At 48.9% G+C, this 23779-nt stretch overlaps 2 protein-coding genes across 2 annotated transcripts in view; one reads left to right on the forward strand and one right to left on the reverse strand.

The window, feature by feature from the left end:
* LOC149367318 (putative peptidoglycan muropeptide transporter SLC46) overlaps positions 1 to 23779 on the reverse strand; it is a 57255-nt gene that overhangs the window by 17299 nt on the left and 16177 nt on the right. The gene's annotated exons all lie outside the window — the stretch shown is intronic.
* LOC149367319 (uncharacterized) lies at positions 1452 to 10615 on the forward strand. Its single transcript, XM_089571780.1, has 5 exons — positions 1452 to 1763; positions 4772 to 5071; positions 7425 to 7601; positions 8362 to 8544; positions 10290 to 10615. Exons 1-5 carry the CDS (start codon positions 1452 to 1454, stop codon positions 10521 to 10523), a joined length of 1206 nt encoding a protein of 401 aa, XP_089427906.1. The 3' UTR covers positions 10524 to 10615.

Raw genomic sequence — 23779 nt, forward strand, 5'->3', positions numbered from 1 at the left:
CACAGAGAAGACTACGAAAGAGAACGCATCAAACGCCGGTGAACTGTCCTGAAACAGCCACGTAGAAGCCGCCGTATGCGATTCTGAAATCGTTGTCCAGGGTGAACAAAACGAGCTGGCGAACGCAAAACTTTTCGGTCAAGGCGTACGACGACTAAAACGAGGGCAGCGATCGGTCTTCACACCATTGAATCATCTGCTGTTGTTATTGTCGTCATCAGATAACTGGCACATATCCACTGCGGGGCGTAGGCCAAGACACACGCGGCAACTGACAGGTGAGCAAAAGCATTTTTCACACACAAAAAAAGATTTGCGTGAAGGTGTGCCGATTAAAATACGAAGATATCAGTTCCTGTGAGATAGGCGACTCAGGACTCAAGATCAGGGCTTTATGGGAAGAGTATCGCATGCCTTGAATACGGATGAATTTTGCGCATGGGCAAAGAGAAGTAGCAATCCCGAAACATATGCGATGACCGCCTCGCAATCTGCATTGCTTTTTGATGATGATGATGATGTCCTCAGCTTTAATGGTTCTGGGAGCAGAGCAGACATTTGGGCTAGTTGATGTGAATTCACGGTGGAGTAACAGTGCTAACTTAGAGAACACAGAAAAGAGGGCAGACACTACAAGCGCTGACTAGCAACTAAGGATTCGGAGCAATAGCGCAAACAGGACTAGGGACCAAGAACGAGTATACGCACACAGCGCTAACTTCCAACAACCTTATTAGAAACAACAGCAAAAGAATTTATACATGGATTTTTGACGTGTCATCCCAAAGTATGCACAAGTTCACTGCGAGCGTAGGTAAGCTATTTCTTTTTTTGAAAGTGCAAGCCGTTACTAGACAAGTGTTTTTTAGTTGGTAAAAGTAAGGACAAGCGCACTCGTGAAATTATCGAAGCAGAAAAGATAGCCAGATTAGGAAGTGCCTTCTGTCAGACTCTGAAAAAAAGAAATAGCTTACCTACGCTGGCAGTGAATTTGCGCATGCTTTGGGATGACACGACAAAAATGCATGTATAAATTCTTGTGCTCTTGTTTCCAATAAAGTTGTTGGAAGTTAGCGCTGTGTGTGTCTACTCGTTCTTGGTCCCTTGTCCTGTTTGCGGTATTGCTCCGAAGTATGAACCAACAAGTCCGAATTTCAACGTTGTTATAGCAACTAAGGTTTATAAGTAAAACGCAACAGACTTGCAACAACGCGAGTCAGCGCTTGTAGTGTCTCCCCTCTTGTTCTGTGTTCTCTGTATAAGTTTGCGCTGTTACACCATTAATGGCCCTTAGCAGCGTTGCATTTCTATCCTTCTTCGTCTTCTTCTAGTTCGGGCCCAGCAGCGTGTACTATGTTGGAAGCAATTGGAAAGGAAGGCCACCGCATCGTCATCGCCACCGCCATCGTCGCCTCCTCCAGCGGGCGGCCGTGAACGGGGGTCGGGTCGGAATGGCGGCGCGGGCGCCGCTGCGGCTGCTACTCGCCCTGGCGTCCACGGCCTGCGCCATCGCCCAGCAGAGCCTGCAGGCGGGGGCGGCGCCCGACGACGGGGCTGATGGCGGCGGCGGACTGTACCGGCCGGACGCCGAAGACTACGCCGCCGGCGGGCCGCCCCCGTTGGCCATGCGCGGCCGGCTCGCCAGGGAGGGTGCCCGCAGGGCGGCCCAGGGGGCGCAGTCTCGGTGCCGCGAAGAGGCCTACCTCGAGCTGCGCGCCATGTGCGAGCGCAACCTGGACGAGGTGATGCGCCTCTACACAAAGGTGAGCGCCCTCGACAGGGGACGAACGACATTTGTTTACGCCTCGTCCGTAAGAATGGGGTAGAACGCATACGGCAGTTTCTCTCAGATCATGAATGGCAGTTTACCCGTGTCCCTCAAGAGAAAAGTACACAACAGCTGTATCTTACCGGTACTCACCTATGGGGCAGAAACGTGGAGGCTAACAAAGCGGGTTCAGCTTAAGTTAAGGACAACGCAGCGAGCTATGGAAATAAAAATGATAGGTATAACGTTAAGAGATCGGAAGCGGGCGGAGTGGGTGAGAGAACAAACGCGGGTTAATGACATCCTAGAAAAAATCAAGAGGAAGAAGTGGGCTTGGGCAGGGCATGAACTGCGAAGGCAAGATAACCGCTGGTCCTTAAGGGTAACGGAGTGGATTCCAAGAGAAGGCAAGCGTAGCAGGAGGCGGCAGAAAGTTAGGTGCGTGGATGCGATTAGGAAATTTGCGGGAATATTGTGGCCGCAACTGGCGAAGGACAAGGTTAATTGGAGAGACATGGGAGAGGCCTTTGCCCTGCACTGGGGGTAGTCAGGCTGCTGCTGATGATGATGTCCGTCGCTGTAAGGATCCGGCTAACAGGCAGCGTACACGGCCACCAGTGAGGACTTTCGACTAGGGCACTACTCTTGGTGACTGCAGGGAAGGAAAGACAGGGCGAAATACGGAAGTGTGAAGAAACAGGAACGATCAACTTCCAACAGCGCTTTATTTGAACGGTTCGCGGGCAAATAAAGTAGCGCCGGAAGTTGAGCACTCGTGCTTCTTCGCACTTCCGTGCTTCACCCTGTCTTTCATTCCCTGTAGTCACCAAGATGTGCCACAGAAAGCGGTTACATAGTCGGCAGCCGGCAGAATAGCCCAAAAATGAAAATGCCGGAGTGTCTTGTTGGCTCGTTGTCGTCATGTGACGTACCCAGCAACGGTAAGGAGCACGATATGGTGTTACGATCTATCAGTTCTATGGCTTAGTGAATTAGCGCACCGCGTTTGAGGACGCAAAAGACAGCAGCTGTATCTTACCGGTACTAGCTTATGGGGCAGAAACGTGGAGGCTAACGAAGAGGGTTCAGCTTAAACAAGTACAACACAGAGAGCTATGGAAAGAAAACTGACAGGTGTAACGTTAAGGGATTGGAAGCGTGTGGAGTGGGTGAGGGAACAAACGCGGGTTAATCACATCCTAGTCGAAATCAAGAGGAAGAAGTGGGCTTGGGTAGGACATCTAATGCGAAGGCAAGATAACCGCTGGTCCTTAAGGGTAACGGAGTGGATTCTAAGAGAAAGCAAACGTAGCAGGGTGCGGCAGAAAGCTAGGTGGGTGGATGAGATTAAGTTTGCAGGGATACGGTGGCTGCAGCTGGCAAAGGCAGGGTAAATTGGAGAGATGTCGGAGGGGCCTTTGCCCTGCATTGGGCGTAGTCAGGCTCATGATGATTAAACATGCCTAGACTGCTTTTCTTTTTCATTGAATCAATGCAGTCCTTACCTTCTGCGTTTCTGACCTGTCGTCTAAAGTTTTCATTCTCCATCCTGATTTCATGCTAAATTACTGGTTAGTTTCCTAGTCCTTTTCGCCATTGTGAGTCAACGCTCTTTCTGTACCAGTATTTAAGTACCTAAGGTGCCCACCTGTTATTGTCCAATTTTCCTCGGGCATTCTTCATATAGTGTTTTACTCTGACCTTTCCGTGTTTCGAACGATGGCCACTCCATGTCCCCCTGTACTGCCTCATTTGTGGTTTTGCTCTGCTAATTTGCCACTAGTTGTGTTTATTTCTAGCCCCAACTGAAATTTCGCTCGCAGGCATAAAACCAGATTCCCAAAAGTAAGCCCTAGCACCATTATTCCTTCCTAAACACCTCTCAGTACTTAACACGTGTATTACGCACACAATGCATTGCCGCCGCGGTGGCTCAGTGGTTATGGCGCTCGACTGCTGACCCGAAAGACGCGGGTGCGATCCCGGCCGCGACGGCCGAATTTCAATGGAGGCGAAATTCTAGAAGCCCCTGTACTGTGCGATGTCAGTGCACGTTAAAGAACCCCAGGTGGTCGAAATTTCTGGAGTACTTCCGGAGACAGGAAAAGAGTACTGAGCTTTAGTATTTATTTTGAGAAAGTCGAAAAGCTAGATTTTAATCGGCGATGTCCCTCTATATTACGCTAGGAGCTTGGAAATAACAAATCAGCGAAAATCATTGACGGGGTGAGCACTTAAACTGTGCCGCTGTAAAGCTCTTTGGTTCTTGTAAACCAGTGCAACGGCTTGAAGCCAAACAAAGAAGGGACAAAACACAGCGCTGAACTAACGTTGTTAGTTCAGCGCTGTGTTTTGTCCCTTCCTTGTTTGGCTTCGAGCCGTTGCGCTGGTTTACAAGAACCATGTCTGACCAGCTCGCCCACCAGTTCATGTTGTACAGCGGCAAAGCTGCACTATGTGATTATCAGACAACGCTAATAATGGAACGGTCGAGCTTGTGTCTGCTTCAGCTATGGTCTTCGCAGTACTGCCGACCAGCAAAACGTGCGTGCGTGCGTGCTGAATTTGAATTAAAGTAAAGCTGCGCGAAACAAATAAAGAGAACAAAAGAACGTCTATTTACCTAAGGCGTCTTTTATCCGCGTCTTTCTCTGGCCCCTTCGCGCAATGTTGTTTTGCTCTGGCACGTGGTCAAGACTGGAGCGCAGGAAGAGCAGCTCTCCCCTCTCGAGCCGCCGCGGTGGCTCAGTGGTTACAGCGTTCGGCTACTGACCCGAAAGACTCGGCCCGTGTACTGTGCGATGAGAGTGCACGTTATAGAACCCCAGTTGGTCTAAATTTCCGGAGCCCTCCACTACGGCGTCCCTCATAGCCTGAGCGACTTTGGAGCGTTAAACCCCAATAAACCACAAACCGCTGTCCACTCTTGACCGTGCGCACTGACGTGGTTGATCGCCTCACCGGGCTGTCCCCGCGCTCAGTGTGGGTGCGCTGTGGGCCCAGGGCGAGCGGGGCCAGTCGTGCCAGCGGCTGCACCAGTACACGGCGTGCGTGGGAAAGGCGCTCAACAGGACCCGGTGCCACCGCGTGGCCGACCTGACGGTGCGCGAGCGCCAGAGGATGCGCGCCAACGTGAACGACTACAACTGGAGCTGCTCCACGAGCAGCCGCCAGGAGTACGCCGCCGGCGGGGGCCTCGTGGTGAGCGCCGACTGCGACGGCAAGGCGCTCATCAACCACCACATGAAGTGCGGGTCCACCTTCCAGAACTTCGTCGGGTCCATCAACGTCTACAAGGAGCAGGTGCGCGGTCGAATGGGGCGTTCGGCCATTGCCCCGACGGAAGCAGCAAATATAAAGGGGGTTTCAGGGGAGCCTGCCACTAATTTTTGAAAACAGGTTTTTTGAGGTATTAAGATAAGTTCTGGGGTATAGCAATACTAGTAATGGCGGGCACCAGAAAAAAGGTGGATAACCTTAACAGTAGGATAGTTAACTTATTTCTGATAATTAACTTTCCCGCCACTAATTTTCAAAAATATAGGGTTTCTGAGGTATGAAGACCAGTTCTGCGGCGTAGTAATACTAGTGTTGGCGGGCACCAGAAAAGAGGTGGATAATGTTAACTATAGTAGGATGGTTAACTTATTTCTCATAATTAACTTTCCCGCCACTAATTTGCAAAAACAGGCTTTTTGAGGTATGATGACCAGTTCTGGGGCATAGTAATGCTGGTGATGGCGGGCACCAGAAAACGGGTGAATAATGTTACCTATAGTAGGATGGTTAACCAATTTCTGATAATAACCTTCTAACCTTTACAGTCAGGCGCTTGGTTCCAATTAGGGATATGTAGCCGGCTGTTAAAGTTACCAAAACAAAATTACCCTCTGGGCTGTGGTTGAAAGAATTTGTGCCACCTTGCGCCGAAAGACGCGCGCTTTCAGAAAGTTACCCTGTGACATCATCACAAACTGCCCACCATGGCCGGTAGTAACCTGGCCACCATGTCAGGTGGACCCCAGAATATGGAAGTTGCCCCCCTCCCCCCCAAATTCCAAAGGACCCCCCAATATTTGGAACTAGGCCCACGTCAGAAAATGGGTTAAAAGATTAATGCTTGGATTAAGGTGGATTACTATTTCGGATTAGTATAATCTCGCCGCCGCGGTGGCTCAGTGGTTATGGCGCTCGGCTGCTGACCAGAAAGAGACGGGTTCGATCCCGGTTGCGGCGGCCGAATTTCGATGGAGGCGAAATTCTAGCGGCCCGTGTACTGTGCGATGTCAGTGCGCGTTAAAGAACCCCAGGTGGTCGAAATTTCCGGAGCCCTTCACTACGGCGCCCTTGATAGCCTGAGTCGCTTTTGGACGTTAAACCTCCATAAACCAATAAACCAATATAATCTCATATGATAATCCATCATTAGGTACTCGAACATGCTTGAAGGCGATGACTCATGCAAACCACATAAAGATAACGGGGTCTTAAAGCTTTAGGCTCCTTAACGCCTCCTTAAGGAGCCTAACGCTTTAGAGTTAAGGCTGACGTTAGCGTTAAGGTTCCCGTTCTGCAGAACATCCGGGGTCGTCGTCATCGGCATTGTGAAGGGAAAATGCCCGGAAAAGGAACCAGTTAAGATGGGCAACCTAGGCCACGTCATCTTGTGGCATCATCACAACCTGTCCCACATATTCTGAGCAAACTGAACATCGTAGAAGGTGGCAGTTAAGTTAATGCTTGATCGCGAGAGGTCTATAGGGAAGAGCAACCTGCGTCTCCCAAGGCCTACCCCTGACAGCACCTGCCATCGCAGTGCAGTGACGCATCGCTCAATCGCTCCTCCACTGCGCCAAGAGTGGTAAAAGGACTCTCAGGGATCTATGAACGTAAAGTCGAGGATGACCACTGCCACATATCAGGGAATTAATCCTATCGCCTAATAATTTTACGGCAGAACTCGTGTCCCCTGCAATGTTTTGGCGGGAAGATCGCAAGTACAGTCTTTCTGAAAAGTAACCAGGCTGCACGTTTTTCTTGTGAGTCGTAAATTAAAGCTATTATGCCAGCCCTCAAGCTCTAAATCTCTGTATGGTAAGAAGAACCCTTGTTCTCACCTTCAAAGAACTTTTTTGATTTTAGGGAAGCCATGAGGGCTCTGTTATAAGAATGAGAAGCAAACCATGGAGCCTGCTTACTTTTGAAAAAGACTGTACATTAGACACTAGCTGTAAACACCATAGCAGCTGACCGAAGTGCTCTGGCACGTTCTTCTCTAATAATGTGGTTAAGATGGCCGCCGAGTTTGTTGCGAATGAACGGCCGCCGCGGTGGCTCAGTGGTTACAGCGTTCGGCTGCTGACCCGAAATACGCGGGTTCGATCCCGGCCGCGGCGGTCGAATTCCGATGAAGGTGAAATTCTAGAGGGCCGTGTGCTGTACGATGTCAGTGCGCGTTAAAAGAACCCCAGGTGGTCGAAATTACCCGGAGCCCTTCACTACGGCGTCCCCCATAGCCTGAGTCGCTTTGGGACGTTAAGCCCCATAAAAAAAACCATAAACCAAACCTGTTTCGAATGAACGCTAAGCACAAACAGCCGAACTCGACCGGCTCCCGGGCAGGACGGGGCGTAATGGACGGTCACACGCGGCGCAGGCGAAGGCGTGTCGCGCGGTGCGGGACTACAAGGACTGCGTGAAGCCCATCTTCCAGAACGAGGAGTGCCAGGGCAACCAGGAGCTGATGGACCGGCTGCTGCGATTCTCGCACACCGTGCTCAAGGAGTACAGCTCGGCCTGCAAGGAGCGACACTCGGGCGAGGGCGACTACCAGGCACGGCCTCTCGCGCCATTTGCGAAACTCCTTGCGCAGACAGACTCGATGGTGCGAAGTCTGCAGAGCACTGTCTGGTTTCATTCGTGAGGCTCACAGGCGTAGCTCGTAGCATTCAAGTGAAGCCCTTAGTGCTGCTTATGATGGAAAAAGACGCAGGACGCCATCGATAGCTCGCTAGGGTTAGCGGCAAATGCGACGCAGCGGCAGCTTTTCGGTGCCGGTACGTTACGATTTCAGATTTTGAAGGGCCGGGAGCCTTTCTCGATTTTGCGAATTTCCCGATTTAGCGAAATTATTTGAGGCTGCTCTTCACTTTTTAAATCGAGTTTCAACTTCCACGCTTTACGAAGACAAAAGAATGCGTCCGCCCTGCGTTGATGGAACATTCCAGAATAGTCGAGAAAAAGCCGCAGTGTGCAGCAACCGCGATTCTCGTTTTATATATTCGCCCCGACGGCGAAGTGACGTAACAGAACGCCGTTCACAAAGCCACTGTGATCCGAACCAGAACGAATTCCTCAAACCGTACACGGGACATAGGCTTAAGGAAGCCTATGTCCCGGGCATAGGCTTAAGGACATGGGGTTAAAGAAGGTTTAAGGAAGCCTCGACGTTGTGTTCATGACCTTAAGGCCGCCATGGCCGAAGACACCGCAGAGCTCGTGGCGTCCGTTCATTACTGTTTGAAAGAGCATCGATTGATAACTATAGGCAGCCAATGGAATCCGCTGAAAGCGTTCGTGCGTCGTCCGCCCAGGACGCCCCCGGCGGCGGTGGAGGCGGCCGCGGCGGATACGACGACGAGGACGGCGGCGTGGGCAGCGGCTTCTGCCGCTTCGAGCAGCTTCGCCAGAAGACGATGCAGTGCCAGCGCGAGGGCTACAGCATCATCCGCACCCGGGACGCGCACGCGAAGGCGGACATCTGCGAGGAGCTCAAGGTGAAGGGCAACGCGCTGTACAGGGGTGTCGGTGGCTGAGGGGCAAAACACGCTGCCTCGATAGCAATGCCCGTCTCACGCTTCACGGTGCATTCTTTTTTTTAGTGGGATCTTTATTGCGAGAACAGGTGATATGCACAAACACTGTTTGGACCGATAGCTACAAAGCTAGTGGCCGGTCCAATACAAAAATTACTCGCAGTGCAGCCGGAGAGCGCGGGAGACTATAGTTGATCATGAAATACACAATAGTGCCGGTTACAAAAACAAGCAGCAAAAAGCCAAGAATGAGATAGGAGACTGCAAGAACCCCAAAGCCACGAGTTATTGATCAATTCACTCTCGCCCTACCATAAGCTTGCCGTCCCGGTTAGCTCAATTGGTAGAGCGACTGCTCCGGTGAAGCGCTGGTCCCGGGTTCGAACCCCGGACCAGGACGAATTTTTCTTTAACTGCGAAGTTTCTGAGAAAGCTGTACAGCTTTCCATTGTAGCCGTATGGCTGCGCTTGGGTGGACGTCAATGAGTAATTACTCCCTTATTACAAATGTACTCCACCTTGGGGGATTCCCCTAAACACTTGATCAAGACTGCAAGAAGAATACAAAGAATACAAAATACAAAAAACACAAAAGTAAGAAAAGAATACACGGAATACAAAGAAAAAACATACCAAAAGCAAGCACCAAGAAAAATGAGGTGTCAAGAATTCCCAAAAGAAGAGTTTCAGGCAAAACTTGATTAGACTTGTAATGCAGTTTACAAGTCATTTTAAAATTTCTGGCTACTTTTACCTCGATGGGCAATCCGTTCCATATTTTTGCTCCATCGAACTCTATCCGGCGTTCACCGAATACATTGCTCAATTTTGGAAAGTTAAATTGACAATTGGATGCTTTTCTTGTATTACGGGAAGGTAGGACAAAAAGGCTTAACGGAAGGGGAGAGCACTAGGTCTCCCCTTTATTATGCTATGTTATGCGATGTTATGCTGTTTATTATGCTGTTTATCAAGAGAGCGATTTTATAGTTACGCAAGGATGGGAATGACAGTACTTGATTTGCATAAAAAATGTTGTTCCTAGAGCGATCTGAATCAGATCTTATCGCGTTCAGCGCCCGTTTCTGCTTGCGGCAGCCAACAAATGCTATGGAACGCCATGAAATGCTCAACACTGTCCGATGCCATCCACTGCACAGCATATACCCCGATTCTGATCTCACTTCCATGCATCCGTTCTGTGTCTCGCCCAGGTGTTCAAAGACTGAGCCGTGCGCAGCCATTGCATATGTCTTTCCAATTCTTTCCCGCCAAAATTATGATCTTCATAGTGTTATTGCATTAGTGTTCTTCATAGTGTTATTGTAATTGTAAGGTCACTGCATGCATTTTCTGTGCAGACCACTTGCGTGTATCCTTATATTTTGGTGTACATCGTTTAATATTGTACGTAGTCAGTGCAACACAACCTTTTTGCTCTTGTTCCCTTTTATGCTTTCTTGCTTTTTCTCCCCATCAGTGTAGTGTTACTTTTTATCGTCGCGCCGCTGTCTGAGGCACGTGTGCAATAAAGGTTCCGAGGCACCGTCAGGCGTTTGAATGCGCCTTTTGCCTCGGCTATCCAGACGGGAAAATTAAATATGTATAAGCATATACACTGTACCGGTTTCTGTCAAAAATAAATGAATGAATGAATACCCCGAGTCTGAACTCGATTCCCTGCACCCCTCCTGTGTCTCGCCCAGGTGTTCAAAGACTGCGCCGTGGCCGCGCTCAAGGCCACCCACTGCAGCAAGGAGAAGGGCGCCCGCCAGTACGTGGTGGGAGCCGTGCGCGAGTCCTTCTCGCGCTTCGGCATCGAGTGCACGGGGCTCTGGAACGGCGCCCCCGGGCCGGGACCCGCCGCCAAGAGCCTGATCGCCCTGGCGCTATCCGCGCTTCTGCTGGCGCCGCCATGGATTCCGCCGACGCTACACTGAAATTACACAATTTTTGCTCACACGCCTCGTCACTGTATGGCATGCGCAGCGAGTTCCATCTCGGGTCATTGCGCGTCGTCTTTGATGTTTTGATTTCGATCCTGCACTCGTCTCCGTAAGATATATTGTAGTGTGTCACAAAGTTCGTGCATGCGTAGCGTTTCTTTTTCCTTAGCGGCCGGTTGTTCGCAAGCATGCCGCGGCGCGGCGGCGATGATTTTGCCCCCCCCTCCCCCCCCCTCCCGGGGGGCCTAAGTTGACCACTCACGACGCTGGAGGGTCAAGGCTACTCCGCCTCCTTCTAGGATAATCGCCGGGTAGCGAGCGCCTGCACGTTGCGGGAACGGGGAGCTGTCGGTTGAAGCACCCTTCCCGACCTTAGCAAGTTAGCATCGCTCCTCGTTAGGACCGAGGCTTTCTCTCGGTTTCCTTCGCTGTTACTTCGTGTTTCTCTCCCCCCCCCCTTTTCAACATCTGCAAATCGTTGGTGCACTGTGCCTTGAGCTTTTTTAGCTTTTTGTTTCGTTGCCACGAGAACGCGGCGGCGGGACAACCACGAGCCAGTTAGTTGGCCTGGAGATTTCGGTGCGTGCGGACGTGTGTGAGGTCAGCCAGGGAAGTGGTCGGCAAGCGAGCCTAGGCGGGTGTCTGACGCGTAGAGCGCGGCGACGGCGGCCCCGAATACGCGTGGCCCAAGTTCCCCCGTAGCCGCAACCCCCCATCAGCCCCGCGCGCATCCGCAGCCCAACGCTCCCTGCGACCGGACCTTGCCACCCCGCAGCTAACCCACCGTTTCTCCCCACTCGCTTGTAATTTTCTCTTTGTCATGTTGCTGTTTCTCGTCCTATTCTTTTGGACAGTATTGCTTTTTTCTTGTAACGTTGTATATTCTCACCCTGATGTTTTCCTCTTCCTGTTAATAGTCGTTTGCTTTCTCATTATGTGTTTGTTATCCGCGTCGCGTTTATGTATTGACTCTACATTGTTGGGCTTGGTGCTGTAACCTTTTGTTGCTATCCTTTGCCCGAGTATAAAGGTGTTTGATAAAGAAATTTACCTACGCCTCATGCCTCCGGTCAACGGCTAATCAGGCGTGGCCCTATCGCCGGTCAGCAGTCGAATCTCGTCTTTTGCGCGCTGGTTGGAGAAGTTTGTCGCTCCTCCCCCTCCAAACTTGCGGAGAGTGCAGTGGTGGGCAGGTTGGCCCGATTAATCATTATCTCGGCGCCAACCGAATATCAAGCCGCCCACTATATCATGACATAGTGAATGCAGTTTTTCGTTTTTATTTTCTCATTTTACACTGCCCACCCTTTAGTGCTCTAGGACTAAAACACCCAATCACCTATTCTACCACTGCCTGTGTGGCGACGCGGGTTGCTCGGGAAGAGTCCCCGGTGGCATCACTTGCCATCGCAGGCCAGTGGCGCATCGCTTAACCGCTGCACCACAGCGCCAGGAGTGGTATGAGGACTTCCCGTGATATACGATCGTAGAGTAGAGAATAATCCCGCATATACGTGCACTAACCCATTCAAGCTATTCCGTCATAACCTTAAGGCGGGGCTTTAGCACAAAGGCCACAAATAAGCGATTTCGCCGATCTTTGTTTGAATATGGTTAAAGAATGCAGCGCGAAAAGACAAGGACAAACGAAGAACTGGACAGGACTGGCGCTGACTACCAACGCATTTATTAAAAGAAACGAGCAGCTTTTATAATGCCATCCAAGACCCACGTGACCAAATTAAACAGCAGGCGTGGGAAATATAACACTGATACACATCATTGTACATAACGTGGAAGAAACAGCCCATCGAGGCGACCTTGCTGGCAAAGCAGAAGGAAAAGGTTTGCCCTGTAAGACATGTCGATCCGTTTACGCAGTGTGCTACATGTGTCGTCTGTGAGATACCTTTGAAGTGTGGGAGCGTTTATATCGAGCAAACCGGCAGGTGCCTCAATGAGAGACTGCTTGAGTACCGCCAGAAGGTACGCAACAAAAGCGGCGGGCACCTGGACGACAATTGCAAGATTTGCAAAGGGTGCGAACCATTCTTCAAGCGCACGGTGATCAGAGCACGTGCGAGGACCGAAATAGAAAGGGTAATCATTGAGGCACGGTTGATCGCCAAAGCTGGAAACAAGTGCGTTAGCACCTCTTCAATTTTACTTTTAGACAAGGAGTTGAGTTTTCTAGGTCCGCTATAATTGACTTTTGTTCTTTAAAACTTTTGACATGTTCTTTGGAACTTTTTATCTTTTTCTTAGACTCTGTATGGCTTTCAGCATTTGACACAGCTTTCGCGTAGCGTTCCTTTTTGTTGTGTTGTCTCTGACTCTGCTTTGCTTCGACTTTTACACAGTTTTGCGGTATTGTTTTGTTTTGGCTTTCGTTCTTTGTTTCTGCCGATTGCCTCACGATGAGTTGTCAGCAATAGACGATAATTCATTCTTTTGCTACTCGTTTATTTTGGCTCTTCCTGGTCATTTAGTCATGCAGTTTTTAGGTACCGGGGTGACGTTGCGTCGCCTCGATGTGCTGTTACTTCCATGTTGTGCGCAATGATGTGTATCAGTGTTAGATTTCCCACGCCTGCTCAACCTTTTGTGTGAAACAGGCCTGGATACTCGTCTGTGACCGCCTGTGCACAACCTACATGGTTAATGACATGTGTCGGTGTTTGTGTTGCAGACACCAGTTTTATGAGTTTTATGTGCGTCTAATAACCGCGATGCGAGTGCCAGCCAGTGTGGTGTGTGTGGTGTGTGTGTGTGTAGACATCACCCGTGAAACTCATTGTATTATCACATCATCAACCTTCATTTGCACTTTCCTTTTCCTCCTCTTCCCTTTCCCCTGTGTGGAGTATACCAGGCCAGGGCCATGTTACCACCGGCCGACCTCTCCACCTTTCCCTCATTAAAATTCCTTTATCTCCCACGCCTGCTGCTTTATCTGGTCACGTGGGTCTTGGATGGCATTATAAAAGCTGCTCGTTTCTTTGAATAAATGTGTTGGTAGTCAGCGCCAGTCCTGTCCACTTCTTCATTTGTCCTTGTCTTTTCGCGCTGCATTCTTTAACCATGATCACTGACCAACAAGCCCAAACAGCGACTTTACTTTGTTTGGAGCCTGCTTTATCCTCAAAACCGCGCGTCGAAACGAAACCGAAGTTAAAAGCGAAGTGCTAGTGCGCCTCCCTTATAGAAATGGTACACTAGACAGTCTATAAACCTCTTATAGACTGTGTTGACTTCCTATAGGTATTGTTTTTTGTCTATTCATAGTCTATAGACTGTCCATAGACAAAAGTCTACTAAATGTGTAGGGCCATAAATCTATAGATTGTCCACAGACTGTCTACAGCATTTGTATTGCGTACAGACTGTTCTCCAGGATTTGTCTATAGACAGTCTATAGACTTTATACAAAGAAGTCTGTAGACAGTGTATGGACTGTGTAAAAAAATTTTTGTAAGGGCTAATTCGTATTTGGGCTAACCATGCTAAATCTTCCATAATTTTTTTTTAATTTTTTGCTTCTGTTCTTCAATAACTTCTACTTCCCATTTTTGCTGTTTTTTTCCCCGGATGTCTCTCTACACCTTTAATTTATCTCTGTTCTATTCATCGACTTGATACTGCTGAAATCGGGCGATTGCTGTGTTCTCTCCATGTTGCTACCCCTGCTTTTGCTTGTACGTTTGCTTGTCCTGCGAAATTAATTTTCACTCTGTACCAGCTCTTGTCTGTGGTTTCTTTATGCCCTTGTTCTAAGCTTTGTATTTCGCCGCCGCGGTGGCTCAGTGGCTATGGTGCTCGGCTGCTGACCCGAAAGACGCGGGTTCGATCCCGGCTGCGGCGGTAGAATTTCTTTGGAGGAGAAATTCGAGGCCCGTGTACTCTGCGATGTCAGTGCACGTTAAAGAACCCCAGGTGGTCGAAATTTCCGGAGCCCTTCACTACGGCGTCTCTCATAGCACCAGTCGCTTTGGGACGTTAAACCCCATAAACCAACCAACCTAAGCTTTGTATTTTCCCCATGGCACATTGACTTTAATCAGCTCACTCTTGATCGGCAACTATTTTTTCCCCCTGTAAGGTGCCATTGTTCAGCGGACGCTGCCGGCCCGACTAATACACTTATTTGGGCTGGTTGGTCCCTTGTGACAGATGTAACGAAACCGGCGTGACCAACGCACACAAATAAGACACACTAACGACAGAATCAGCGCCAACTTGAAACTGAATTCGTTTCACGACAAGCCTGCCCTTCGGTAAGACAACAAAGTCGTATCGCAAATGCATCGCCAACTCTTGATAACACTGCTGACTCGGTACATCGGGTGATGGTAATATGTTTGCTGACCCGCAGCGTCAGCAGCGTTATTAAGATTTGGCGATGCATTTGATGCATCTGCGATAAGACTATGTTGTCTTACAGAAGGGCAGGCTTGTCGTAAAACGAATTCACTTTCAAGTTGGCTCTAATTCTGTCGTTAGTGTGTCTTATTTGTCTCCGTAGGTCGCGCAGTTCTCGCTGTATCTTTCGCTAGCTCAAAATGGACGTGCGATGGACGTGGCCAAACTCAGCATCTCTAAGTTTGGCCACGACTGGCACAAGACAAGCCTAACTGTACAACATAGCCTTTGAGCCGAGAAGCAGAAAGCCTTTACTTCCATACAGCTCTTCACACTCTTAAGCTAGTGAAACGAGGCGTTGCCGCGTCTTGTTTCGGCAATGCCATAAAACAATCTTGTATGCATAAGACGATGCAGTTTTTCATGCCAGGTTGAAAGGCTTGTTGCTGCAGAATACCTTCTGCAAATAATGGCTTTGGTGGCGGAGGGTATGCTGAAGTAGTTGAAACTTGGCGCTACGTTCAACCAAGTCAGCAGAGGAAAAATGTTCACGCAATTCCATACATTCATGTTCTATCCCACAATCTGAAAAGAATAGGTAAATGAGCTGGAGTTGATGTTTTTTTCAGCCAGTGCAAAATTGAGGTCTTGTGCGCGCGTGTAAATCGGCCTGAAGAAACATGTCGCGATGTTCTTGTGTGCACGTAGTAGCATGAGAAGAAATGCGTTCAGTGCCGAGACAACTTGGCGTATTCAATTCCTTTGTCCTGTGGTGGATCGTACGTCGGCCAGACTGGTCGTTGTTTAAACAAAAGACTCAAGGAGCACAACAGTAATGTGAAGAATGCCGTCCGCCATATCGGGATTCATTGTCGTGATCGTTCATGCCGACCAATGTTCGATAAGAGCAAAATCACAGCAAAAAGCAAAGACCAGCTCACCACAGAGATAATTGAGGCGTGAGAGATTATGAGGCTAGGTACAGAATGCATAGGCACGCCTTCTGTCGCTATCGCGAAGAATGGTTCGGTTCGGTTCGGTTTATAGGGTTTAACGTCCCAAAGCAACTAAGGCTATGAGAGACGCCGTAGTGGAGGGCTCCTGAAATTTCGACCACCTGGGGTTCTTTAACGTGCACTGACATCGCTATCCCGAAGAAAGAGCACGAATATCCCGAAGAAAGAGCACGAATACTTGATGTCCTAGATTACGTGCATCGACAAAGCTTTTGCGCGCTCAGAATGATTAAAACATAGTGACTGGCTAGTTGGTTCTGCATACTGGAAAATTGGAGGTACAGGAGACAATTGCGATAATCGTGCGACGAATGCGTGAGGTGATGTGTTGGTTTCTGTTTTTTTTTTTTTTTACCTAGTTCTTATATAAGGTGGCTCAGAGCGATAAAACGCAGTTTTTAGTCAGCGCTTGTGTTTGCGTTCTTCTCGTCTCGTCCTTGTTACTGCTGCGCTGCAATTTTCTAGTATGCAGAATGATTAGCCTCTGAAACTGGATGTTCTGCATATTCTATTTTTCTGTTTTTCTGCGATACCAGCGTGCACTTAAGCACTGGTGTCCTGAATAAAACCATTCTGTTGTTAGTTCAGCGCTGTGTTTGTCCCTTCCTTGTTTGGCTTCGAGCCGTTGCGCTGGTTTACAAGAACCAAGCCTTACCGGTCGTCAGTAAGAGGCTTGTGTCCTCGTGCGAGCTTGTATGGGTTGATAATGGTGACGCTGACGGAGTATCAGTTTTGAACGCGGACTGTCATCTTTAATTCGACGCTCAAGTGGCAGACCATCCGCATTTTTGTCGGTGCATGCGCTACTGAACTCCGTGTTGGGTGATTATTAATCGGACAGCCTCGCCACTCAGCCTTCGATACCGGTGCCACACTGGCAGTCTGCTAACTCCGTTGCATTAGCAATAGCTATAAACGCTTTCCGTCCAATACGAGGTCTGTTAGAAAAGTATCCGACCTTTGGCCGTTGAAAAAAAACTTGCATAACTGGAGCGTTCCAGACCTAGTCACCTTCAAAGTAGTCTCCTTGGGACTCCACACACTTCTCCCAGCGGTGCTGCCATTGTGGGAAGTATTCCGAAAAGGCCCTTTTCGGAATGGAGTTTAGCTCAGCTGTCGTTGCAGCCATAATGTTCTTCCTTGTCTGAAATCGCGCTCCTTTCAATGGCCTCTTGATTTTGGGAACCAGCCAGAAATCGCAGGGGCCATATCAGGAGAGTAAGGAGCCTGTTGAACTACAGGAGTCTGGTTTTTCACCAAAACATCTGATTCGAGTGCGAGGAATGTGCAGGAGCATTGGCGCGATGGGTGCGCCAATTTCCTGTTGACCTCAACCCCTATCTCTTGCGCCGCACAGCATCACGTAGGCGACCGAGGACATCCCTGTAGTACTCTTTGGTCATTGTTTGACCCTGTGGGGTGCGTACTCGTGGTGTGCCACACAGCGAGAGTCCAAGAAAGCAGTCAGCATCACTTTGACGTTGCTGAGCATTTGGCAGGCCTTCTTTGGTCTTGGGGACGTGGAATGCTTCTACTGTGACGACTGGGATTTGGTTTCAGGGTCGTATCCGTACACCCAAGACTCGTCACCAGTGATTATGGTGTTGATGAAGTCGGGGTCACTGTTTGTGGAATCCAGCATGTCCTGTGAAATTTCAACACGAAGCTGCTTTTGCTCCATCGTGAGCAGCTTTGGCACGAATTTCGCCGCAACTGTCTCCATGGCCAAATCTTCGGTGATAATGGAATGTGCGGAGAAATTGCTCATGTCCACCTCTTCCTCAATTTCTCGGATAGTCACACGACAGTCCCGCATCACCATAGCGTTCAGTTCGGCAATGACCTGGTCATTTTGGCCGATTGGAGCGTGGCTCGTTCTCCACCGATGTGCGGCCATCTTTAAAACAATTGTAACACTGCTTAAACTGTGTGCTGCTCATAGCATCTTCACCGAAAGCCGTGTGAATATTTCGAATGGTTTCCACTCGGCTGTCGCCAAGTTTATGGCAAAATTTGTTGCAGTAGCGCTGCTCCTTTCACTCCGCCATTTTCCTTGCAATAAAAAACCGATGAGAGCACTGCACACTGCCTCACTCAAACGCTGCTTCCCAGCGACTGACGCTATCGGCAGGCGGGAAAAAATTCATGCATGCACATGAAGGTTTAAGGTCGCCTGATGCAAGCGCGCTTGTCTCATATCCATCAGGTGTTCGCAAAAAAAAAAATAAAGTCGGATACTTTTCTAACAGACCTCGTATTAGCCGAAGATGCTTCCTGGCCACAGTCATCAAACAGCCTGTGCTGTGCAAAACCGTTAACAACGTTGTAGCGACTTCCGTCGGCGCAGACGGGCTACGTCAAGAAAACAGCGGAGGTGGTGTAGCAATGCCGCCGCACACTAGTTCACCGTATGAAGACTCAAGCACGTCGTCCATAGAAACGAACGTTTCTACGGACGGCAAGCTTCCTACAGTCCAGCAAAACTCGCGTGTTTTCGCTGAGTTCCCGAAACCGTCTACGCTGAATTTGCAAGCGAACCCGACCGCGGCGACCACGTTTCTATGGAGGCGAATCGCAGAGAGCGTTAGTGTGCTGTGCGATGGCAGTGCACGTTAAAGAACCCCAGGTGGTCGAAATTTTTCCGGAGACCTGCACTACGGCACCACTTTCCCACTTTCTTCTTTCACTCCCACCTTCCTGTCTTCCCTTACGGCGCGGTTCAGGTGTCCGCCGAGATGAGTGAGACAGATACTGCGCCTTTTCCTTTCCTCAAAAACCAATTTACCACTTTACAAATTTATAAGCCTATTCGGCCTATGGTCCTGCTCCGACCTTTTTGTCCACAATTTTGCTTCTATGATCGCCTTCTCAGCGGCAACTTCATAGCGGCTCCTTCTTAGTGCAAGCAACGACCTATCGGGTTGGTCCCGTGCTTGCGCGGCCTGCTCCCCTCGGCACCCATATTTTAATTCACTTCGACCCAAATGCTTTGTTTGGTTCTATGAGGTTTAACGTCCCAAAGCAACTCAGGCTATGAGGGACGCCGTAGTGAAGGGCTCCGGAAATTCCGACCACCTGGGGTTCTTTAACGTGCACTGACATCGCACAGTACACGGGCCTCTAGAATTTCTCCTCCATCGAAATGCGACCGCCGTCGCGGTCGGTATCGAACCCGCGTCTTTCGGGTCAGCAATCGCAGTTTATTCTGCAAAGGCTTTGTCAAGGCCCTTCATGATATCTTTTCTCTAACGCTGATGCATTACTGCGGCGGCTGGTGTTGCGCTTCCTATTGGCAGCGATTCTGCTCTTCTCGAAAGTAGTGAAACGCCATATACCTAAGCCGCTCCTGTATGCTTACTCGAAATCGAAAATTAGCTGATGCTTAGAAAGCATTTTCTTTCAGCGCGGAAATACACTGGTTCAAGCAAGGAGATACACGCAGGACGAACGCTGACTTCATTGGATGGTTTATTGACACGAACAGAAATAAATACACAGCAATGTTTGAAGCCCCAGCTCACAAGTGCATGCCCCACACATTAGCATCTGCATTAACGCAGTTTAACAATCCAGCACTTTCACCTAGGCCCACGTTTCATTATAGTCTCCAGATAACACAGCTCCTTTGACGATAACAGATGGCAGTGCTAACGCATTGATCGCCTGCATTGTATATCTCAAAGGCCTCGAAAATTTCCCTGCTATTCTGCTGCTTGAAGCTGCGCAGCACACGTGTGTTGCTCAACTCTGGGGTGCACGATGGTCTGCTAGGGCTAGGGCACCGGCTGCAATGTTCGGGCAGGTGGCTACTCTTTGAATGGGACTCGACTGCTCTGCGGTGTTCTCGCAATCTGTCGTTTACACACCTACCAGTTTGTTCAACGTAGCTCTTTCCACATGACAGAGTATACAACCCCCGTTCTACATGGAACGAAGCAATACTCATGCCTCTTCTTGCAAGCGTCATTGCCAGTGCTGCGCCCGTTTACCTTGGGGCATAGCCGCGACAACTTGTAAGGAGCAGAGAACAGGACTGGAACGGCGCACTTCCCTGCAACCTTCTAAGCCGGTGGGAGAAACCATGAATGCAGGGAACGGCAACAGGCCTTGCTTTCTGGCTTGCTCTGGCCGCCCTCGTTCCCCTTCTCCACTTTCCGCAAGTTTGTCAGCTACCGACGCCGGAAATTCATTCGGGTATCCCGCGACCTTTAGGCACCCGAGCTGGTGCTGCACACTACATGGTGACCATAAGGTGTGCACACGACTTTGCGAGAGCAGCACGCAGGCAGTTAACGCCGATTCTCCTTTTCACTAGCTTCAAATGAGCCGAATCATACCTTAAAACATTTTTGAAGCGGAAAGCTTCACAACGAGGATCGCAGCGTCACGCGCGACCGTGACGTCACGGCTCAAGGTTTGAGCAGGAACAAAGGCGCATCTACTGCAGCATGGGTTTCATAAATAGAATCAAATAAAAAACAATGAAAATAAAGAAACAAAAAAATAATAAAAAATAATATATGAAAAACAAAAAACAATAACACGAAAGGAAACAAACAAAAATAAAAATAAAATGAAAAATATAGAGTACGGAAAACAGAAAACAATACAAATAAAAAATAAAAATAAAAATGAAAAAAAAAATACATAAATAAAAAAACAAACAGCGCGCCAGGAAAGGCTTTCGCCTTGCAGCACTTTAGAGAGCCAAAGTGTCCCCTGAATTTTAACCGCGCCGATTTCCGTCTCCTCCTCCGCCTCCGTACAGGCAGTGTGTGGACGGCCGAACGCCTCCACCGTTGTCGTGGTGCTCCCGGTGCATTGTGCGCCAACTGCGACAGCCATGACGTCAAACCAGGCACAAGTGCAGCTTCTCGCTTGTATATCCAGGCTTAACCAGAGCTAAGACAATGCCTAATTTTTTGGCCGCGGCCTGTACCTGCAACATACCTCTGCCTCCCGGAAAAGCAAACACTCATCCAAAAACTGAAGGCCGTTGTCCTATGGCATCTGAAATGTGAAACGAACAGCGGTCGACGTGTTAACGAATTGTTCGAAAGGGCTTGGTTTGACATTTGAGATGCCAGAGGACAACAGCCTTCACTTTCTGGATGTGTGTTCGCTTTTCCGGGAAGCACAGGTATGCCACAGGCCACGGTACTGATGAATGTGGCGTCCCAGTCGTGTTCCCTGCTCCTGAAAAGTTGTCGCGGCTATGCCGCAAGGTAAATGGGCAAATGACTGACATTGAGACTTGCAAAAGAAAGCACGAGACCTGGTTCGACCCCTGTAGAACGGTGCTGGTCTATGAGATACGTCTGCCATGTGGAAATAGCTGCATTGGACAGAGGGGTAGGTGCCTAAACGACAGATTGCGAGAACACCGCAGAGCAGTCGAGTCCCTAGTAAAGAGTAGCCGTCTGCCCGAACATTGCAGCCGATGCCCTAGCCCTCCCTACCAGACCCATTGTCCCAATGTCAATTAAAAATACGCCAACAGATAAACTACGCTCTGGAATACTGTGGTTGACGTTATGGTATTTCCTCTTATTTCTGTCTTTTTTTTTTGTCGCAGCAGTGTTGATAGAGTTCGGAAATCTATATCGCCCTCCGTCACGTACGGTATGGAACGAAAACTAATGTTGATGCGTTTCATTGCCCGAAACTAAAAGATTTTTCCATCTTGTTTATTGAAACTGTTGTGCTTAAACACACGGGGTCCAGTTAGTTTTGTATTGCGTAGGTACCTGGACGAACTCAGTGCCCCCGTGATCGGTTTTGTCTTCCTCGGGCGAGTAGTAAATACGTCGAATGCACTAGATAATTTATGTGCAGCTTACCCATAGTACCTTACCCTGCCGGGTAAGATGTCCTCATTACATTCTCGCATGTAAATTAAAAAAAAATAACCTTTTCATTTACACACATCGCTCTAGAACTTCGCACCGGTGCTTGTGAAATTATACACTTAGGATTGTATTTCGTGCATTACTAGAATTCCGGATACTTTCAACTTCCCAGCACTTGCACAAGCGCATGTTTGGCTTTGGCAGGCCCGTATATGTAACCTGATCGTGGTTCAAAGATTGATTGATTGATTGATTGATTGATTGATTGATTGAAACAGACGTCGAGTTGAGGGAGCCAAGACGACATATAGCTACAAACCAAAACACATGCGTCGACCTCGCCTTCCATAGCCAAGAAGCAATACGAGATGTCAAATGCAACGTTCCCTTGGACGACATCTCTCGCATCGTTCACCCTAACTGAGCGGCGATTAGTGTCACGATCACTCTTGAAGTTTTTAGAGGACACTGGCCTTATGGAACAGTGGTAGAGACGCAATCACTTAAATCAGTGACTCGGACATTACCGACGCAACGCGAAACACGAGGACAAGACGCGCACACGGGCACAGCGCTGACGGAGCAATTGGTCAGGCGGAGCAGTATCCGGCAGGCCACTGTAAGGCTAACCCGCCTGTACATTTACACTGCCATCACCTATCGTTTCGAAGACGACGACGAAGAAGCGGGCAGTGGTGTGGGACGGAGCACTCGTGCTGCGCCCGCAGGCATTAAAAACCATATTTCATCTGTCAGTCAGTCGTACTGTTCTTTGGCTTGCGACAACATATCAATGTCCTGTCACATTACCAACCGTAAAGCTATGCTGGTTGCGTTAAAAACTTCGCGTCCTCCCTGCCTCATGATATTCTCTGAAAGTTCACATCAACGCCACATCTTAGTGGGCGGCTCTTTGACCGAAAAAAAAAGCGGTAGCAGCCCGACAGATAGGCAAAGTGCTTCCAGAAACTTCGCAGTCACAGAAATCATTAAGTAGTGCACAAAGCCTTCTAAAGCTAGCGCAATGTAAACGCGTAATGCGGTTAAGGTCCCCTTAAATTTTTCTTCGAGGAATTTTTCTTAAGGGAGTCACCTTGGAACACCACCGTTCCTACTTCGAGCTGTTCATGAATTGGGCCTCCCACAGCGATCTGCTAGCAGTCCTTTGGCTTATTTGATGCAACCAGTGCCTCGGATAGGGCATGATCCGAGGTTCGACTCCCAGAGCAGTGCCAACTGTACACATTTCCCGTGTAGCCGTAGAGCTCCGCTTAGGGAATACTAGTGAGTGACTGCTCTTATTTCTGCCACATATTACGTACTTACACTCTTATTTGTGCTGGGCACACATAAAATGCCGTCTCCGGTGGCGAGTTGTTCACACAGCACATACTCCGGATCAGCTTTCACGCATGTGGGCGACAAAGAGCTTTCGTCTGGCAGCCAGTACGACATTCCAGACCCAAATTTTTTTTTCTAGTTACCGAAATAAAAGTTCATTCCGTAGTAAACAGCAGCTTGTTTGTTTTTCTTCAAAACTAAGAATCGTATTCTGATCGAAATAATCTTGAAACCGCATTCTAAACACATTTTCTTTGGCTTGCATACCTATAGGCGGTAATGGAGTTAATTTTCTTCTGTCTAGTCGCCTTTGCTTGAAGTCGCCTTTGCTTGAAGGTGAACGCGCGCCAGAAAAAAAGAAACGGAAACAACTGTAAGTCCTACTACTTCTCAAATTCATGCTCTCGCCTTCATTAATCCCAGCAAGCCGCAAGTCCTAAGAAAAAAACCACTATAAAGTAACACAGAGACAAATGAGCATTTATTTCTTGTACTTTGTATTTCTTTTTGATGCTACCGACCACTGTATTATGAAACGACGACTCCCCCCACCCCTTATGTAATGCCCCAAGCCAAGGGCCCTCAAGGGTAAATAAATGATGATGATGGTGACGAAGATTTCGTAAACTGCTGCAGAGAAAAATGAATGCAAAACAAGGATTGTTACTGGTAAGCAATGGAATTT

The sequence above is a fragment of the Amblyomma mixtum genome, chromosome 1 (genome assembly GCF_055824585.1).
Source record: "Amblyomma mixtum isolate Tamu chromosome 1, ASM5582458v1, whole genome shotgun sequence".
NCBI classification, from domain to species: domain Eukaryota; kingdom Metazoa; phylum Arthropoda; class Arachnida; order Ixodida; family Ixodidae; genus Amblyomma; species Amblyomma mixtum.